This window comes from Equus caballus, chromosome 28, assembly GCF_041296265.1.
Source record: "Equus caballus isolate H_3958 breed thoroughbred chromosome 28, TB-T2T, whole genome shotgun sequence".
In the NCBI taxonomy this organism is placed as follows: Eukaryota; Metazoa; Chordata; class Mammalia; order Perissodactyla; family Equidae; genus Equus; species Equus caballus.
In genome coordinates this window covers 17,379,727-17,402,282 of record NC_091711.1, presented here as the reverse complement: position 1 = coordinate 17,402,282, position 22,556 = coordinate 17,379,727, and the positions used below count along the sequence as shown (strand labels likewise).

General features: G+C 32.9%; 1 protein-coding gene across 16 annotated transcripts in view; it reads right to left on the bottom strand.

Annotated features, from left to right (window-relative positions):
- Window positions 1-22,556, bottom strand: part of LRRIQ1 (leucine rich repeats and IQ motif containing 1) — a 214,479-nt gene that overhangs the window by 77,864 nt on the left and 114,059 nt on the right. For 12 of the 16 annotated variants that reach the window (XM_070254620.1, XM_023631410.2, XM_070254613.1 and 9 more), the window contains 5 exons: window positions 18,552-18,641; window positions 17,776-17,897; window positions 17,156-17,251; window positions 16,819-16,901; window positions 9,289-9,390 (listed from right to left, as the gene is read on the bottom strand). In XM_070254620.1, coding sequence (XP_070110721.1) covers window positions 9,289-9,390; window positions 16,819-16,901; window positions 17,156-17,251; window positions 17,776-17,897; window positions 18,552-18,641 — 493 coding nt within the window. The remainder of the gene's footprint in view (window positions 1-9,288; window positions 9,391-16,818; window positions 16,902-17,155; window positions 17,252-17,775; window positions 17,898-18,551; window positions 18,642-22,556) is intronic. The other 4 variants (XM_070254610.1, XM_070254614.1, XM_070254619.1 and 1 more) reach the window with 1 other exon arrangement.

Genomic DNA, 22,556 nt, shown 5'->3' with positions numbered 1-22,556 from the left:
TAAAGTTTCCATTATCTGAAATCTTAGTGGCTCTATTTCTATTGTCTATTGCTTATCATGGTGTTCAATGACTTGTCTCATCTTCTTGTATGCCTATTTCTTTTATTGTGTGCCAAATATTGTATAGGAAAAAATGTAGAGATAATTTAAAGCTTGGGATGATGTTATCTATTTTTTGGAGATCATTTATATTTGTTTCTGGCAAGAGGCTAGTAGAAAGTCAATTTCCAGTTCACCTAGACTGGTGACATTATCAAAAGCTTGCTCAGCTTCTCAGCTTTCTGGATTTCCTTCTTGACTCATAATTCTTTACTTATTTGTCAGTTCTCCAATGATTTCAATTAGATTTTTTAAAACTAAGTTTTCTAGCTTTTAAAGCTGTTCTCTGCAGGAAGGTTGGTTTGAATTACATAGTCCTCTATTAACAGAAATGGAAGTTCTCTTGTATATTTTAATGAAAAATCAACTAATAATATCTCACAGTCTACATATCATGGTTCATTCAAAGAATTGTAAGAGCTCTGAAGGCCTTTCTTATTTTTTAACAATACATACATCATATATATATATATATATATATATATATATATATATATATGAAAAGCGTAAAGTATATATATCTAATATATATTTATATATGTAAAGCATATATACAAAAGGTATATATATGTACATGTAAACATATACTTGGTAATACATTATATACATTTTATTATGATTGAATTTAGGGGGAAATTCGAAAATACAAACTACTTATAACTGATGTGGATAAAAAAGAGTTTAATCAGCTTCTCTCTGACGCTGGATTGCCATTCCCTGAATCTCCCTTATGCATAGATAAATAATTAAAAAAAAATTACAGTTTATGGGGCCAGCCCGGTGGCACAGCAGTTAAGTTCACACGTTCTGCTTTGGCGGCCCAGGGTTCGCCAGTTCAGATCCCTGGTGTGGACATGACACTGCTTGGCAATCCATGCAGTGGTAGGTGTCCCACATACAAAGTAGAGGAAGATGGTCATGGATGTTCCAGTCTTCCTTAGTGAAAAGAGGAGGATTGGTAGCAGTTAGCTCAGGGCTAATCTTCCTCAAAAAAAAAAAAAATTACAGTTTGTTTTATGCTTCACTGGACTACATTCCCTAATTGGATTTTCTTCTATAGGAAATTGAAATGATCCCAAACCTGATATTATTAAATGGTATGATAGTGCCTAGAACAGATTTAGGGAGTTTTCTTTATTAGCACATAATATCCACTTATTTTCTTTCTTATTCAAATACTTATTGAGTTCCAACCATATACCAGGCTCTATTCTAGGTGCTGAGGATACAACAGTGAATAAGACTGACATGGTTCTCCTTTCACAAAAACTTACATTCTACTGGTGGAAACACAACATGTAAGTAACAGTTTAAACTAATAAATGAGACAATAGCAGGTACGTGAATGTGGCAGGTGCCATGAGAGAGAGTAACTAGGCAGAGAGGAAAGGGCTACTTTAGATAGTGCAGTAAGGGGAAGCCTTCTCACAGGACTAGAAATGCAAAATAAACGAGAGGAACCATTTGTGCAAAGTGTTGAGGGCAGTTTCCGGGCAAAAAGATGAACTACAAAGGCCCCAAAGTAAGAAAAGCCCTATTCAGTTTGAGGAACAGAAAGAGGATCTGACGTTTACAGTCAGGTGGGCCCTGATGTGGAGTATAGCTTTTGTTCTAAGTGCAACGGGAGGCCATGCAAAGATTTTTAGATACTTAGTTAACAAAAACGTGCCATAATTATATTTTAAAAAGAAGTTAAAATATAGTTCCTGATCTTCAATTATGTCTAAGTTGATCCTCCAACTTACTTTTCAATTTTATTTATCTTTACTATTGACTCTTTCCCCAGGGTCCTTTTCTATCTATTAGTCAAGCTGAGAAATAAAAAACAATCATACAAAAATTAGACAAGATTTTGCTAGCTGATTTTTAATTCCCTGTAAGTGCAGGCAGATTTTTCAGTTTTCTAAAAAGAATAGTTTTTCTCCTACATCATTACTGTAAGGATTTTATTAATTATTATAGATAAAGCACTTGGAATAAAGCCTTGTACAAATTGTAAATGACAGGCAAGAGTAAAGAGACTATTCTATTCTACTACATTACATTACACTATATGGTAGATACAAGTTCATCCAGGATACTGTGAGAACACAGTGAGTAGTGTTCCAAGCTAGAATCAGAAAAGTTTTCCTAAGGGATTAATGCCTGACATGACAAGGATTAGTCAAGTGAAGAGAATTTCTGAAATGCATAAGACAGTGAGTCCAATTTGTCAAAGGAAGAAACATATTCAAAGACATTATATAAGTATCTTGCAGCTCCATCTATATTTGAAGCTGTTTAAGAGTACAGTCCTTTGTGTTTTTATCTATTCATTAAAAAACTTTTATTAAGCATCAATTGTATATTAGGGGCTATACTAAGAGTGATGGATACTAAGAGGGTAAATGGAGCTTAAATTTAGTAGGAAAATGGTAATACAAAGTATACTGATTGTTGAAAATTGAGATACTGGTGGACAGATAACCTTTTATAAATATTCATATCCATGACTACTTTGATTAATATTGAGTCTTGCTCAGTGGAAATAAGACTCTTCTTATTTCTTCTTAAGAGCATGCCTTCATGTAGTCTTTGGTTGCCTGTATAGACCCTGTGGCATTTACTCTACCAGTTCTTACTACCAATTGCTTTAGCACTTTTAGCAAGTACTATATACAGCTTTGGAAATACAAGACCTACTGTAAAACAGTCTACATCATGTGACCCTGCGCACTAAGCTGGTACTAAAAGAGAGAAAGTAGGAGAAGAAAATGCTTGTAGTCACACAATAAAAAATACCACAGGGGGCCGGCCAGGTGGCGCAGTGGTTAAGTTCGCACGTTCCGCTTCAGCAGCCCGGGGTTCACTGGTTCAGATCCCAGGTGCGGACACGGCACTGCTTGGTAAAAGCCATGCTGTAGTAGGCGCCCCATGTATAAAATAGAGGAAGATGGGCAAGGATGTTAGATCAGGGCCAACCTTCCTCAGGAAAAAGAGGAAGATTGGCAGTAGTTAGCTCAGGGCGAATCTTCCTCAAAAAAAAAAAAAAAAAAAATACCACAAAACAAGATGGTTTGAGTAGAAATGCTCTGAAGAAAAAAGCACAGAAATTAAAGGTCTTTTAACGCCTTGAATTCTCAAAAGTTTAATACAAAAGTATTTGAACATCCACGTTGTATAATGACATATGGTATGGGTGAATCTTCATTTTTGTAAGAGGAGAAATAGGAAGGATGTTAGTGAGGACAGCACCACACTGTGAATTAAGAAAACCTGACTTTAAAAGTACAATTGTCTCAGGGATTGGAGGATCTAAGGCTAACCCTCCCTCTCTGAGAAGCTTGTCGGGCCAGATCCAAGTTTTTTCCTGGCTTGTCTAGTTTCCTTCCTTTGTCAAAGCCAGAACTCCAAACTTGGCATTGGCTTTAGAAGTAGCAAATTTAAAAATTTCAGCAGATTAGGGAAGGAAAGTCATTTATGTATAAATAAAAAGAGCAATGAATCAAGCAAAAATATAGTTTTACTTTTGGGCTGTGTGGACTTGTTCTCATCTATCTGAAAATCAAATAGGTGATTGAAAATATTGTCACTCAGAGTCTAACAGATTTGGTACTTCATAATGTTAGGTAATCATAATAATATTAACATTAGATGACATAGTAGCTAATTATAGGGCACAAGTCAGATATTTATCACCATGTTGGCAGTAAACTGTTTCTTAAATTAATGCAAGCTATGAGAAAGGAATAAAAAAATTGATTACTGTTTCCCAGAGTTTTGCCTAATTTAATAGTCTTTGTTTTTTCATAAATATTGTGATTCTAAGTTTAAATTCACTTCAGGGTTAGCCAAGAACATTTGCTCTTCAGTGTCTGCATTTTGTTTGATTTTGGCTACCTTTGTTTTGATAAAGAAATTATCTCTATTTCCTTTCAGCCACTTACTCTCTGCATGATCTTGGGCAAGTCACTCATCAAGCTCTCAAAACTAGTTTCCTCATCTGTAAAATGTTGACAGTTATAGTACATTGTCCAGAGTTTCTGAGAAGGTTGAATCAGAGAATTTAATAAAACTCAGCACAGTACCTAGTAAAAAATACAACAAATACTACCAATAACAAACAAGAGAAAAAAAATAAAGCTATGCTTTTACAATGAATGTTGCCAATGATTACATGTCTTGAGCACCTACTCTGTATTTATATTGTGTGTTTCAAGCATTTCATGAGTAGGATCTCATGAAATCCCCAATAATGAGTATCCAGTTTTACAGGTGAAAACTAATACTAAACAGAGAAGTTAAAAAATGTCCCCAGGGTCACACAGCCAATTAACGGTAGCATCCAGATTCAAACTGTTTTAGACTAACTCTGGAGGCTATACTTTACGTCCATTAAGCTATGCTTCTCCTTATACCAGTGATAGCTATACAAGAGCGATGTCAGGGCACCAAACTTAATATTTAAAACCAAAAAAGGAAACTTGGTGAAAGATCTTCAAGGGAATAACCAAGGAAGTGTTTCAAATTCCAACACAAGATCAGATATTGAAACGCAAGTAGAGATTATGGGTGATTAAGGATAAACCAAGACAGGTAGTCAACACTAAATAAATATAAATAGATAAACAAATAAGTCAAGTAAACCAGTGTTGAATCTGTAAAGTCCTCAGGCACTTAGTTGTGTATTATAGGAAGAATTGACTGATATATAACCCGTGGCACATATATGAGGTTACCCTGGGAACAGGTGTGGTCAAAGCGTCCTCAGCCTTGGTTGGGTTAAAGGTCTAAATCAGGCAGCTAGACAAAAAATGCCAATATTTCATGAATATGACAAAATATTTTGTAAAACAAGCTCTCTTAAAAGGATATAGTTATTTACCTTATATCATTTAATATAATTTGATATTTCATATTAAATATTCCTCAAATTTAAGCATAGTTTTTACCCTAGACCAGGAGTATATCTACCATCCTCTCTGTCCTGATAGTGATATCCAGATAAAGGCAACAATAATAACAAAAGTATTTTAGTTCAATTTATAAGAGGAATCATGGAAACCTCACATAAGTAATATTCAAAGTAGAGAAGAAAGCATTTTTAAACTTACCATTTTTAAAAAAAATCAGATGTTATTATAAAATAAATGGGCATTATAGAAAGAAATAGTCAAATAACAGTATAATCTAATTTCAACAAAACCAAACACCTTATAAGACACTGCTGGTATGCCATTGTGCTGAGATGCTGTTCCACATAGACTCATTCATTCTAAACCTACAGCAAAACTTAATTTGGGGGGATAAGATGCCCAACTATTAATTTTATTTGAATTTTTAAGGGAAAACAAAAATTACATTGTGGTGATGGTTGTATAACTGGAAATATATTGAAATTCATTGAGTTGTATTCATAACGAGTGCATTTTATACTATGTAAACTGTATTTCAAAGACCTGGTTTAAAAATGTGCCCTCTATTGGGAAGCTGGAGTTAGGCTGCTAACCAGGAAGCTGACTGGCTTTTGTGGGCCGGTTGGAAAATCAGAGTGTGAGTCTAGGAGACGGGTGAGGCCAGAGCAGCAGTTAAAGATAACATGGGATTCAACCTGGCCAGTAATGATCAAATAATCTTTGCCTCACTCTTTTCCCCTTAAAAAAAGGGGCATAAATAAGCATATTAATTAGGGGGAAAAAAGTTCTGCCACGCACAACTGTTTTTGCTACGCATACTCCTTAAAAAAAAAATAAAGCCTTAAAATAACTGTTAGTCACCAGAATATCTGGCACATACATTAAAGACCATTCAGTGAAATTAATGAAATGACAAATGTACTTGAGGTTGCAAAAAAAAAAGTAAACTAAATACATTTCATGTGGGGGAAAGAAAACCAAAATACACGTCATACCACAAAGCATATGTGAAAATGTTCTATGTTCTATAGGTCACTTTATCTCTATCACTATTGGAACTATTCCAAGGATATCTTATATTAGTATACAAATCAATAAATATATCATACACACCTATATACTATCCTTGATGATAACAGATCTCCACATTTCACAGAACAAGAGAAAAATGCAACAGCACATGTTAGGATGGATGTCTGTTTTCTGATTCTGAGATGCACACTAATTTAAAGGGTAAAAATGCTCCCATTATCTTCTTCCTAGGCATTTCTTTTCTAAAGAAATAATGCTCCTATTTAACAGGTCATATCTGTGGAGTGGTTGTGGATTTTACCAGAATCTCTATTCTTCCTTTTAAAAACAATGAAATGGTGAAATTAAGAGTGCAACAAGGAAACGAAACTTGATTAAAACCCAAGTCTTATTTTCTATTGGAAACATATTGTAATTCAATTAAAATACTGATCCATAAATTTTTTTGAAATATTGATTTTTGACATCTCTAATGGCCACCAAATTTTTTAAATTTTTTACTATGGAAAAATTTAAATATTAAACAAAATTGAATGGCAAAACAAATCTCCATATGCCATCATCTATTGATCCAACAATTTACCACATTTGCATTACCTATCTTTCTATGTATATATTTATATCTATATACTTTAAAGAAAATTCTAGACCCCATGTCTTCCACTCCTACATACTTAATAAACATCTCTAGAAAAGTATAAAATTGGTGTTTATCAAATTTTTTTTAGTTTGAAACAATACTGAATAGAAATGTAAATCAAAATGTATCTATTTTCCCGAACAAAGAATCCTAAAGTTTATATGGAACAACAAAAAATCCTGAATAGCCAAAGCAATCCTGAGAAAAAAGAGTAAAGCTGGAGGCATCACAATCCCTGACTTCAAAATATACTACAAAGCTATAGTAATCAAAACAGCATGGTACTGGCAGAAAAACAGACACACAGACCAATGGAACAGAATTGAAAACCCAGAAATAAAACCACATATCTATGGACAGTTAATCTTCGATAAAGGAGTGAAGAACATACAATGGAGAAAGGAAAAGTCTATTCAATAAATGTGTTGTGAAAACTGGACAGCCACATGCAAAAGAATAAAAGTAGACCATCATTTTATACCATACACAAAAATTAACTCAAAATGGATTAAAGACTTGAAGGTAAGACCTGAAACCATAAAACTCCTAGAAGAAAACCTAGGCAGTATGTTCTTTGACATCGGTCTTAGCAGTATTTTTTTGAATACCATGTCTCCTCAAGCAAAGGAAACCAAAGAAAAAATAAACAAATGGGGCTACATCAGTCTAAAAAGCTTCTACAAGGCAAAGGAAGCCACCAACAAAATGAAAAGATAATCCACCAACTTGGAGAAAATATTTACAAATCATATATCCAATAAGAGGTTAATTTCCAAAATACATGAAGAACTCACACAACTCAACAACAATAAAACAAACAACCCAAACAAAAAATGGGCAGAGGATCTCAACAGACATTTTTCCAAAGAAGATTTACAGATGGCCAATAGGCACATGAAAAGATGTTTAACATCACTAATTATTAGGAAAATACAAATCAAAACTACAATGAGATATCACCTCACACCCATCAGAATGTCTATTATTAAAAGGACAAGAAATAACAAGTGTTGGAGAGGATGTGGAGAAAGGGGAACCCGAATACACTGCTGGTGGGAATGCAAACTGGTGCAGCCCCTATGGAAAACAGTATGGCGATTTCTCAAAAAGTTAAAAATGGAGATACCATATAACCCAGCTACTCCACTTCTGGGTATTTATCAAAAGAAAAGATTTTCGAAAAGATATATGCAGCCTTATGTTCATTGCAGCACTATTCACAATAGCCAAGACTTGGAAGCAACCTAAGCGCCCATCAATGGATGAACGGTTAAAGAAGATGTGGTATATATATATATACAATGGAATACTAGTCAGTCATAAAAAAGATGAAATTGTGCTATATGCAACAAAATGGATGGACCTTAAGGGTATTTTTCTAAGTGAAATAAGTCAGACAGAGTAAGACAAATACTGTATGATTTCACTCATATGTGGAAGATAAACACATAGATATGGAGAACAGATTGGTAGTCATCAAAGGGGAAGTGAATAGGGGGCACATGAAAGGGGTAAAGGGACACATATATATGATGAAAGATGGAAACCAGACTTTTGGTAATGAACACGATGCAGTCTATACAGAAGCCAAAATCTAATGATACACACCTGAAATTTACACAATGTTATAGACCAATGTGACCTCAAAAAATAATAAAAAATAAATAAAATTGAATCATGAAATATTGAATCAAATATGTAAAAACTGAATATGCATGTAGACAAGGATGAGAATGTAATGTCAATTATAAAATTCATTTTTCGTGTTAAATGCTAATATTTTAATAATACTTTTATAATAAAGGAATATTGAAAAATAAAAAATGTATCTATTTCCAACTATGCTAGGAAGATGCATTAATTTTAAGATTTTGAATGTGCAGAAGACAAAGTATTAAAAATTCTAAATAGTTCACTTCTATTCAAATATATTTGACTCTATTTTTTCCTATTAGAAATGACAATCCAAAAGTATAGGTAAAACTATGAACATTTTAATATTAAAAAGAAAGCTATGGCACTCTTGCTTTTAGTCACATTTGCTGCTCTATTACATTTAAATATTTCTGTTTAATAACTTAAGTCCATAATTCTTCTGAATGCTGAAATCAGAAACATAATCTGCCACTTAGCTATGTAAATCCTTCACCCCAGAAGTGAGTTAGGCCAGCCTCAAACATAGTAAAATATTTAAAATTCTAGAGTTTAATTTATAATGTTAAATGCAATCTGACTGTATTGGCAGTAAAGTGAATATATTAGAACATCATTTCAACATGTGATCACTTCCATTGATACAGGCCAATATTATCCATCAGTGTAAAATTTAACTAAAGTTAGTGACACTGATAAAACAGCGTTATAAGACTTTCACATAAAAATACAAGGAATTTAAATTTATATAAGCATTAATACAGCTACTACTCTAATATGCTCATGAATCAACACACTAAATTAGTATTTTTAGCTCCAAGAACCAGATCTTGACTTTAATTTTACCTTATACATAATTTTTTACATATGTACTTTAGGACTACTGAGGATTTAAGAATTTTGTTTTAAATACAATTTTCCATCTTTTTATCCTTTTTACCTTTCTATACATCTCTGATTAAACCATACCTTCAAAGTAACCATCTCTTCTGGGCTGTGACTTCTTTGATAATTTTGTATCAGAAACTTTCTTTTCACTGTTTTTGAACAATGCTAGGCGCATGGTGGGATCTAGACAAAAAGAGCAAGATAAGACAAAAGTTCAGCTCTGGTTCATTCCTTCTCCGAAATGGCTATAGATTTTCTTATGATGCTAAAAAGTAATACCCATTCTATAAGGTTCTGTGAAATTGATGCTTATGTTATTTTAAAAAGCTTCATAATGTAAAAAGGTAACCAACCATTCATACATTCTTGGTTATCTAGTTAAACACATAGCTAATATCTAACACAAAGAACAGAAATATTCACAATGTGAAAATTTTACACTTAAATTTTCCAGTTATGGCATTATCTTTTTGTTTGGGGAGTTGCTTTATTGATTATTTTAGCTCCTTTCTTAAATTCCTGGTATTTCTGCTGAAATAAAGTAAAATTTTCATAAATGCATAATAGGTAAAAGCTATTATTACAGGAAAAACCACATGCCCTACTTTTCTCTCCTGTAAACTGTGAGGAGCTGGTGTGTAGGAGACGGAAGAAAGACAACTAATGGGATGAAGAACAGATAGAAAAGGATTATTTCACTAACTTTACAGATAAACCAATGGTTTCTCTTTCGCCTTAATGTCTTTTGTGTACATAACAAAGAAGATGTATAGATTCTATATTTTTTTTATAGTCAAGAGCATTCTAAATCTATTAATTTTAGAAAATAAGTAGGATGATTGCAAACGTAGGGTCCTATAATCTTTTACTGGTAATGAATGGTTCTATAAAATGTGAAATTGGGGATTTGGTGCAGTTGAATTAAGACGAAAGGTTTTCACTTGGTGAAGAACTGTAAAAAGAAAATGTGAAAAGAAAATGGTGAAGTTAAGTAACAGGGAGTAGAATAAAGAGTGGAAAGTTATGCATTTAAAGTAGGTTAACATAAAACCACAATGTAGAGCGGTATGCATTTTCTTAGTATTTTACATCATCTTGACAAAAGAAAGTTTAAAAATCTTTGATTAACATCTAGTGCAACAGAATTGAATATGCTAAATGGAAAAATAAGATTTTATATATCATAAAGCCCAAATTACATATTTCAATAAAATGCTAAGGTAGCGTGTTTTTAAGCATGTGAATTAGATACGCAGAACAGTATTTGCAGAGTTATTCTCAAACATCAGTAACCTAAATTTCCATTAGTCTTCCAGTAATAATTTATCCCTATTAAGCATGATTTACATGTTTCATAGAGATTATATTACTCAAGATTAGGAAAAATATTAGTCAGTATTTGGCCACATCTCATAATTATATGTGACCTAAGGTATTATAAGAATTGGGTGCTTCTATATGAATTCAATATGAATTATATCAATAAGAATGATTTTTAAAACTGTATATGTATTTAATAGAATAAGTATTAGATATCATCTGAGTCATTTATGAGAAAACCATAATGATATGTCAAAAGGAGACTTAGTCAGGGAAGATAGCTCACCACGGCCTTATATTCTGTATGATACCTTATAACCTGCTGATCTTTCTACACATTCTCCTGCATTTCTTGCTTTTCAATTTGATCTATGTATTTCCTGAGCAAAGACATTATAATTTGACAGACCTGGGGTAGATCCAAGCTCCAACTTTTACTAATGTTATAACTCTGGACAAACTGCTCTCAGCCTCTGCCTCCTCCTCTGTTCAATAGAAACAGTATTGACTTTGAAGCATTACTTTGAGAATTATCGAGATAATGTGTGTAAAGCATCAAGACTTGTGCCTGCATACATGCAGGTGCTCAACAAATGGCAGGTAGGAAACATATAATTACAACACAAACAACAATAATATTTCCAACTTATGATATTCTTGGAAAAGATCTAAAATCCTTCAAAGAATAAGGTGGATATATAGGAAATTGATGGATCCACAATTGGCTTCATTTTATTCAATATAGCACATGGAACAAAAGCTATGGATCTTTTATAAGTTCTTTGCTACTGCCCTGGAAAAAGAACAATCTCTCTATGAATTGATTTCTTAATATGAAAACATGGATAACAATATCAGTTTCCTCATATTATTTCCAAGATCAAATAAGTTAATACACAAAAAATATTTAGAAGAGTTGTCCAGCTCACTTTACTCAATAAAATAATTTTATTCATCAAGAGCACATAAAGAGTGCTACATATGCAGTATCTTTTGCTTCAAAACATTCTGACTGTGCCACCTTAAATTGATTTAAAACAAATTATTTCATATTTCAAAGGGATGAGGATAAGAAGCAAGAAACATAGTCATCCTAGATGGAAAAAAAAATCACTTGACTTTGATAGTCTCTGGAAATACTACTGTGAATAAGACACTATTCTTACCCTCAAAAAATACAAAATCGCATAAAAAAGTCAGGAGAGAGGATATTGTAAAGACTACAGATTGTGACAGCTTTTCCTTGCATTATAAAGTCAGTTTTGTGCATTTAAATCTACTCCTCTGAGATCATCAATGGCAAGTCTATGTTGCTGTTTTTTAAATCTTTCTATCTCTCAGTATGACTTGCCCAGTGTCTGGGAAACAGGTTTTAAATATGTCTTTAATAAAATATTTAAAGAAACCCATAAGTAAGCTGAGTTTCTGTTATGGACATGGCTCTGTACTCCACACTTTATATCCATTATCTCATTTAAGTAACAATATTCTTAGGCATTAGCATACCCTTAAAATTATTTCATCCCTCGTGTAATCCCTTTTCAGCTTCTGGAATCCTAATCTTAACTCACTGGTTTATTTTATTCTCATTAACTTCATACATGAAAACCGAGTTATTATCCATTTTATGAATGTGCCAAGTAAAGCAGTGCTATAAAATGTTTTATGTTAAAGTTGAATGACAAGCTATATTTCATTATCTTATAAGTACTATTTATTAATTTAAATTTGCCTTCCAAAAATCAAATATATATTTAAATGACTATAATACACACACACAGTCAGGCATATATACACAGTCAAATGTATTTAGTGACTTTTTATCTAATTTATCGCTGATTCGGTTAACAGTAATTTATTGAACAGCTACCACGGTATTAGGTTCTGGGAATTCAGTGGGGGAATAAATGCAGTCTCTGCCCTCAAAGATCTTACTACTCAAGAGGTTTTATTATTGGTTTGTTGAGAGCACAACAAAGTAACATTTGATCAAAATTCTTTTTGGAAATCACTGAGGTAAACAAAATAAATCAGCAGTAAATTTCATTTTGCCACAGTTTTGTCTATAATGTTCCCTTTTTATCCTTCCCCCTTAACATTCCTTAGTTACCTTATCATTTTGCAACCTGATCTCTTTGCTGTAGCCCATGAACTGCTTAATTCATATTAAACAGTTGGCCTTTCTTATTTTCTACCTGGCTTAATTCTTGGTTATAACTAAATGTTCCCAACACAATCTCAAGCTATTTTCTTCATTGAAATAAGATCAGCACCTACTTATTGAATGCTTAGCATGTACTTGACACTGTGTTATAACACAGGTGTTATAAACAGCTGCAAGATGATTCTCATCCCTAGTCGTGGCTCTACCCTTATAACTAAAGGAACCTTGTTTGTTTCATCCTGCTCTTTCTTTTCTCTATGAAATTTGCAAATTGATATGCATACATATGATGCATGTTGGAAAATCAGATTATGTCTTCATCCTTATATTCTTAGCCCTTAAACTTCTTACTGTCTCCTCTCCACCAAAATCCCTTTACTTAGATCTCATCCTCTCTGAGCAGTGCTCCACATCAAAACCAATCCCTCACTCTCTTTCCCCATCCAGCTCAGCTCAGTCTTGCTACCAATTCTGCTCACTGCCTTTAGGTTATTGACCCCCATGTTTTCAATAAACCAGCAACTCTCACCTTGCACATGTACTAAACTCTAAACTTCCCTGGGTATCAGCTAAATTCCCATGTAGATCACCAAATTCTGAAATTATTTCTGTGCATGAAGCAACAGTAAAAACACAGAGATAAACAAAGAAATAAAAACTCACAAAAACAAGCCCAGTCATAACTGGTTTATGCTTATGTCCATCATGAGGGAAACAGCAGTAACTTACTGGAAAGGGAGTTTCCAGTATAGGGAAAACAACAATCAGGACACAAACTCAAACTGAGTCAATCACGGTAACTCCTCACAATTTTAGATTCCATCCCACGGCTTCCAATGAGTTCCTCCCCGAAACCGCACCTCCCCGCAACCCCGGCCATCCTCCTGCTGCTTCTGTTTAGAAGCAGGTGGCCTCACTTATCCTAACAGAAATCATCAATACTGAGTCTCCTTGATGGCCACCCTTTCCTTCTTCACTAATCAGCAACCTCAATGGGTATTCCTTCTCTATTGGCAACTTTCTTTAAATAATTGACCCCCTGACTTTTGCTCTATTTTTACTGTTATCTTAAACCAAATATCATTGAGTTATATCCCTTGACTGATAAATGTATGGACAAGATACAAACAGGAAATATTAAGTGCTTGGTACTGAGCAGCTTGCTCAAAAGGTTTTTCCTGGTAGAAATTTGAATTAAAGCTTCCATACTCCATGCATTTATGCCTCACCTCCTCGAGGATTATTGCTCTGTCAGATTGTAGGATGTGATCGGTTCTGTTTAATTAAAAGTTTCTATTCTCTGAAGCCCCACCTGCCACCCTCCCTACCCTCACAGAGCCAGTTTCCAGTAGTTTTACAGACAATGTTGCCCTCTGGTGGCTTAAAAGTTCAAGTTGGCAAGTTGTCCATGTAAGGTATATATATCTCCACGTATATTTGAAAATTACTAGCAAATTTTAAAGTGTTTAACAGAATTTAAATATTTAAAATATCATTTTAGTTTATTAATGAGTAAAAGTTTAAAACTATGGCAATTATTTTAGGCAGAATCACATAAGCTAATAGCATATCATAAATCAACTGAATTATAAAACCGGAAAAGTACAAGAAAATTCTTCATTCTATAAGAAAACTTGAGTATGGTGTCTTAAATGATTCACTCACAGATAAAAAATGACATAAATGCTACATAATCAACCTAGCAGAAGATTAAAGTATCACAAAAATTGAAGAGGATCCCACTGATTTTCTTTTTCATGTTTTTCATCTTCAATCTAACCTTGAATATTTCTGTTCTGTCTATCTGTTGTGAAGGAGGAGTAGAGAAAAACAGTGAAGAGAATTTAAAGCTCATTATTAAGTTTTACATTTCAGAATGCAAATTTTAAAGAAAAAATTACTTTTGTTTTATCGATCTAATAGTATTTTGATAAAACAAAAGCTTAACACAGAGATACAAAACCTCACACAGTAATAAGAATTCAATTTAGTTTACAATCATGTAATCAGAGTAATGATCCTCATAAAAATTATACAATTGCCATTGTGGATTTTTACCTAACAGGTCATGCTTAATGACCGCTGTCAAAATGTTAAATTTACGACGTGGCTGTTAACCTGGATGTCTGGTTGTCCCTTTTAATTTGTTACCCTACCATGCCCCCTTGTGACAGATAAAAAGAGGTCTAATTTTTTTGCTCAATAATTTTGGCCGTTAAAGGAGTGATTTTGTCATATGAGCACATATTCCTTATTGAAACTTTTGCTAAAACAGACTATTTACTATGCTGATTTATTAAAAATGTACTCAATCTAAAAAAAAACCCAGTTACAAGAATTAGCAAGATTTATATATTTCCAGAGACACATTCTAACAAGATAAACGTTTCCTTAGCTTCAGTATCAAAGTATATTGTAAACACTGTAAATATCTTTTAAAAAATAGATCTTGAACACAAATAAGGAATAATTATTTGTTGAACATTGGCTGAAGCAGTTCTTAAGCCCCTTCTGATATTCGAACTTGCCCAAGAAGTTTCAGAAACTTATTATTCTCACAACAGCTATTTAAAGAATGTTTGTTGATACTGTTGAAGATGAGTAGAAATAGACATCAAAGCAATAAAAAAGTTTATCAAACTACCGTGATTTACTGGACTGGATTCCACTTCCCCAGGACTGAAAGAGAGTGTCCCTATTGTTAAGGGTTTGGAATTACTACTTCCCTGGGTAACCACCGCACGGTGTTCGGTTCACAGAGCCCCGAGGCAGTTAATAGGAGTTTATAAAACAAGAGAGCTAGGGCACAAAGCAAGTTGACCAACAGAGTTCATATTTACGTCTTCTTTAAAAATGCATAAAATTTCAGTATTTTAAACCTGACAAACTTGTAGCACACACACACAAAATATTACAGTTATCTCAAAAATATAAAATATAAAATTAAGATATCGCTAATATAACACTAAAAAAGGAAATTGAACATTCGTGAATATAAAAAATGAATCATTAGTAACTTGTCAATGGCTAGTAAGTCCTGTGTCAACAAATATTACTTCTTCCTTAGAAACCCACAGTATTTGGGTTATTTCTATTTCTGTTTTTTTAAATTAAATATATATATTTCTTAGAATTTTACTATTGAATGATTAAAAATAATGAATAGAAAAGTTAATAAAGATAAAAATTAATCTTCTGAATGCTTCTCTGTATGCTTACATCAGCTAGAACTATATGATAAATGCAGATTCCTTGCTCTTCTCAGGAGCATTTTATGGAAACATTTCACTGACATTAATATCTTCATAAAAGAAACTGATGAGTAACAAAAACTGAAAACAGTTAAAAAAAAGTCATGTTTCTTATATTAAGCCTATGAGTCCGTGAGTAACTCTTTATAAAGTTATAAGTAAATGCAAAGTTATACACAATATGCAAATAATTTCAAATAGTTTTAATTATAAAGTCATAATAACCTGCTATTTCTTGCCTTGACACCTGTAAACTACTCCACCTATTAAGTAATTACACTAAAATGATTAGAAGTGTCCAAAGAAAGACAAACGATTTGAAGAATGGTCTGGCAAGTGGGATATAGGAAAAGATGCCTTTGAACATTTCCCAAGTTCTACATAATCATGAAAGATAGACATTGTGCTCCTTTTCCAAAGTGTCAAGTTGTGGGGCCTTCACAGCTAACATTCATTGAACTGATGAATTTATATAAATAGTTTATTGAATAATCAACCAATTTAAAAACACACAAAGGAATAAGCACATGAAGCAGATGCCATGTAGAATTAACATTTGCCAAATTGAACTGGCTTAGAAACAAATCACAGCATAATTCTCAATGTTCAATAGATAGAATAATCAATAGCAAATTATATAAGAAACAGGGAAAAAGTGAAAATAGTATTTCAGAGTATAACAAATCATTTAATGTAATAACGTAATTTTCTCTAAGTTTTCTTGGTTTTTCTTTTGGAATTATGACCTCAGACATACTCACGCCTGTGCATTTCATTCCTATTCTTATTAAACATAATTTAGTGAAAAAAATTTTAAAGTAATTTATCTTCAATATCAGACACACAGTTATTATTCAAAGTGCCGTGATTACCCACCTAATGTTTTCCTTAATTTCTTTGATTTCATTTTCTGTGCTCTCTTCAGCATTTGCTGAGCAGTAGAAATATCCTTAAAGCCCCTATTAAAAGATTAAATTTAATAAAGGCAAAACAAACATCCAGACCATATTTATATATACACATACATATAAACATACATATCTGAATTATACTAAAACAAATTTGGATTGGCTTTTAAGAATCTGTAATTTAACAGATGTATAGTTTCTTAAAAAACTAATACAAATATTCATGAAATCTTGAAAAATATCTGCCTTGGATATTTAAAAGTCTCTCAATTTCTTAATATTTTAGTGTGAAATAGATCACATACCATTCTTCTGAAATTTTTTCTTCTTTTTCAGATTTTAGCAAACTCTTTCTGTCGGTCTTTGATTCAGATGTCCAGGACAAAGTTCTATTTTCTGATCTGGCAATAGAAAAAAACACACTTAACTGAATCAACACAAGTATATCAGCACTTTAAAAAACTACAAGCTGTTTACATTGTTTCAAACTTGGAAATAAAATCCACTTAATTTACAGAAAAACTTTATCTTGAAAAGTAATAAAAGTCTGCCATTAATTTAAAATGTTTACATTTCAATTACTTGAACCATATTTCAATCCTTTTGTCAAAATAAATGCAGCACTGGAATTTTTATTCTAACCCTTATCTCTATCTATACAGCAGTATTTAAAAGTCCACTTGTTTACAACAAATTACATTATTTCACTAACACTTAAGTTTTGTAGTTGCTTTAACGAACCTACCTCACACATTTTTCTTACACTGAAAACGCCATAAAATCACTATATTTTTAACACTAAATGTTCTTCCATATTTCTAAATAAGTAAGTTCACACCTACTTTCATCGTTTTACTACTTTTGTGAGGAATGTAATATTCTTGTCATTCACAGGATGATCCTCTAAAAGAGTAATTTAGCTTACCTGCTAGTAAATTGAGTGTATTCCGAAGAAAACAAATTTTCTTTCTCATTACACAGCCATGCTTGCGCTGGATGACTTGGTAAATTAAGTGAAGTTTCATCACATTTTAAGGTTCCAGACAACTTATTAAAAAAAAGTACATAAGTATAAAATAAATTGAAAAATTATAGCATTTATATTGTATTACTTTATATACATATTATTGAGTAGCCTCCTAGAGGAAAGAAAGAAAATTTGAAAATTATAATAAAATGAAATTTATGAAATATACATATAAATGTCCTTTGTTGTAGGGGTGACAAATATGCTTTTTGGTATAGTTGCATATCCAAAATGATTAATTATAAAGATCTTTAAAAAACTCAGAAAACAAAAACTTCAAAGATTACCAAATAAATAACAGATATTCCAGTCCATTGACCTCTGACTGAAAATCTTCAGCTGTTGCCCTCTTAATGCATATTTTTGTATTTTTAGAGTGCTGTTGACTAGTGATTTTAGTCTACTGCCAAACATGCAGCTGAAGCATATCATTTTTTTTTTTTGCTACTGTGAAATAAAGTGTTGAAAGAAATCCAAAATAAAGAAAAAAATTAGGAGCAAATGAAAGAAAAGCTACATGAAAAATTACATCTGGGGATGAGGAGGAAGTCAGAGGATTCTAAAAGTAATTGTGTTTTTCAAGTCAATAAATTGTATTATTAATCACTGTAGCATAGCATAACCTTAAGAAATGAGCAAAGATCGAGCACTAAGAGGTTTCCATGACATGTTACCTTTGGCCAGTGCAGCTGGTTTGGGAGAAGCAGTGTTTGTGAAGGGAAACGGGCGGAATCTAAAGCTGGCCATTCTTTCTCTAAGGCAGCCTGCACAAATAATAACATTAATGTACATAATTTAGTTTGCATAACTTTTACAAAGAGTCTTTCAAATTGTCTTATATACAACAAATGTTAAGAAAGTATATCAGAACTTTTATTTACAGGAAAATTTGCTACTTGCTATTATGAGATGTTATGCATCTGCTTAATGCAAACATTCTGAAAAATGGGATAAGAGTTTTCATCCCCAAGTGGGATTAAGTGAGAAGTCAAGTGCTCTGAAAACTTGTGGATCGCTCAGTGTATTTAACTGTCTGATAACTATGACTCTGAGCCAACTCATGATGTAACTGAGGGAAATAATCTTTCAGCTCTTTATAATGCAAATTATAATATTTTCCATCAAACCTCATTATTGAAAATTCGTAGTATTTTAACACATTAGTATCGATTTTTCTATAAACACTGACTGTAGGATAGCTTTTACTTAACTTTTTTTCAAAATTTCACAAGTTTTCTGAAGAGGTAGAAAAAAGAATTTCCTGGCAATAGAAGGAAGATGGTTCCTGATATTATATTCCCTAATTCAAGTGTTGAATGATAAAAATATAAATTTAAATTTTGAAAAGATCCTGTTTTAAATCCCTTCACTCTTCATCTCAAAATATCTTTATTCCGTTTATGTAAGTTCCAAATTCATTTTATCTTTCTTCAATGGAACTATACAAATTATGCTGATTAAAATTTAGGATATAATTATCTACATTTTATTTGCCTGGTCTAATACGGTTTAGAATGAACTTCTGTGGTTCTATAATGTTTTTTGAATCTTTACAAAAAAAGATGATCAGAATACCAATGAAATTGTTTTATAATAGGTTCTAAAATGATCAAACATATTTATAATTTAAAAACTAGAATGACTACATTCTGAGAAGACCTAAAAGCAATTTTCCATTTATACAATGTTAGTGTTTCTTGACTATCTCTTGAAAGACCATGGGGAAGGCAAGCCTAGAAGGCCAGCCTGACTACAGACTTGCAGCACAATGGCAGACTTTTACTTATAGCATTTAGTCTTAGGAAATCTCATCAAATTCATGTTATTTGAATATCTATGTAAACAGAACACTTCTACTCAGTTGTTAGATAGTTACTTTGTCCAATACTTTCTAGGCAGAGATTACCAATATATATATTACAGTTACATACCAGCTATATCTGGTTTGAGAATATATATACCTGGTTTAAGCAGTGCTATTTGATACAAACTTGCAGGATTCAAGATGGATATTTTTAAATTCTTTCTTTTATATGACAAATAAAGGAAAATTCAGGTCTATCCCAGGAAAGATCAAGGCCCATGGCATATCAAATTAGTATCCCTACTCTGGTGAAAATTGCTAAAGTGAAGAGAAGATGTGAAGATGTGGAGACGATATTACAAAAGGCAAGGTACCAGACGATTCTGGGAAGATGGGGAAGTAGGAAGCACCAGGACCCTGTCTCCCAACCTAGACAACTTCACTGGCAGAATCTGTGTGATATAACTATTTTGGAACTCTGGAGTCTATTGCAGGCTTGCAACTTCCAGGGGAAGGCTGACTTGGATGGTAAATTGCAGTAATCTTGGTCAATTTCAGCTCTTGGCCCAGTAGCAGCTATCTATCCTCCATTCTCCAGCCCTGACGCAGGCAGCTGTTCATGTGTTCCAGGAGTAGCTTGCACATAACTTGCAGGAGCCAGATTAAACAATGCGGATCCTGTCCTCCAAATTTTGGGAACCTGTGCTCTGATCACTGATTGTTTCTTCTGAGCACAGAGGTGCAAAGAGGTAGGTGGCCTTTGTTCTTGCTCCTCCCCTATTGTTTCAAGCTGGTGCCCATCAGCTAAGTGATCACCAGGGGATTTAAAGAGCTTGTATTCTACTCTCCTCCTCTTTTATTTTTCCTTTTTTCCCTTTTTGGGAGGCAGAAATTAAAGACTAGGGTAGTCATAAAAAACAAAAACTGCTAAAATATTCAAAAGCATCTGCATATACAGGGAAATTAGAAAGTCAACATACATGCCCAGGGAAAGGCACAGGATTAGAAAAGATCTGAGAAGACCTTAAGTTTACAACTCAGGCTGATCTCGGCACAGAGACAGCCTACAGCAATCTAAACAAAAATAAAAACAAAAACTCCACAGTAAACTGTGGGGAAAAGAGAGAATCTGATTTTCAGAGTTAACACATTATTAGATTCAATGTCGAGTTTTAAATAAAAAATAACATGGCGTACAGAGATATAGAAAAGTTTATGGCCCATTCAAAGGAAAAGAAAATCCCTGAAAAAGGCCTCAAGGCAGATTTACTAGACAAAGACTTTAGAATAACTGCCTTAAAGATGCTCAAAGAACTAAAAGAAGAGAGAAAATGATGTATAAACAAAAATGGAAATATCAATAAAGAGATAGAGAACCTAAAAAGAAATCAACAAGAAATTTTGGAGCTGAAAGTACAATAACTGAAATAAAAAATTCACCAGAATTTACTAGTAGGATTCACTGGAGTGATCTGCTTCTGAATAGGCAGATAAAAGAATCAGTCCACTTAAAGATAAGAGAATGGAAAATATCAAGTCTGAGGAACAGAAAGAAAAAAGATTGAAGAAAAGTAAACAGAACCTAAGGGGCCTGTGAGACACCATCAAGTGGACCAACATATGCATCATGGGAGTCACAGAAGGAGAAGAGTGGAAGAAAGAGGGCAGAGTAATAGTGACCAAATATTTCCCAAATTCAATAACATACCTAAATATAAACATCCAAGAAGCTCAATGAATTTGAAGCAAGATGAACTCAAAGAGACCCAAACTGAGACACATTATCATCAAACTTTCAAAAGCCAAAGAGAAAATCTTGAAAGAAGTAAATGAGAAGCAATTCATCACATACCAGGGATCCTCAATAAGATTATCAGATTTCTTATCAGAAACTTTGAAGTCCATAAGGCAGCAGACTGATATAGCCAAAGTGCTGAAAGAAAATAACTGTCAACCAAGAATCCTATATCTGGCAAAACCATTCTTCAAAATTGAGAGAGAAGTTAAGACATTCCCAGATAAACAAAAGCTGAGAGTTCATTACCATTAGACTTGTCCTGAAAGAAGTGCTAAAGCGACTCCTGCAAGTTGCAATGAAAGGACACTAGACAGTAGTTCAAAGCCATATGAAGAAATAAAGATCTCAGTAAAGGTAAATACATGGGAAATTATAAAAGCTAATATGATTGTAGCAACAGTCTATAACTCCACTTTTTGTTTTCTACATGATTTAAGAGACTAATATGCTTAAAAACTATTAGATTAAAAGCTAGTATTATTGTAACTTTGGTTTGCAACTCCATATTTTGTTTTCTACATAATTTAAGAGACTAAGGCACTCAAAGGAATTATTAGCTTATGTTTTGGGGCACAAAATATATAAAGATGTAATTTTGTGATATGAACAACTGAAAGAGGTGGAGATGGAGCTGTAAAGAAGCAGAGTTTTGGATGTTACTGAAGTTAAGCTGGTATAAATTAAAATTAGAGTGTTATAACTTTAAGATGTTAAGAGGGAATGGGGAGTTATTGTTTAATAGGTATGTATTTTCAGTTTTACAAGATGAAAAGAGTTCTGAATATGGATTCTGGTAATGGCAGCACCACTTTATGAATGTATGTAATACCACTAACTGTACGCTTAAAAGAGGTTACGATGGTAAATTTTATGTTGTGTGTATCTTGCTACAATAAAAAAATTGGAAGAAAAATAAAAAAAGATAACGTGCCACCTGAAGAGTCACTGGAAAAGGATCAGTACTGCCAGGCAAGGATTCTAACTTATACACTGGCTTTTATATACACAAACAACTGTTTTTTCCCTAAACACCTGCCACATCACCTTCTTTTTATATTCTCTGGGACTCCAGCTGTT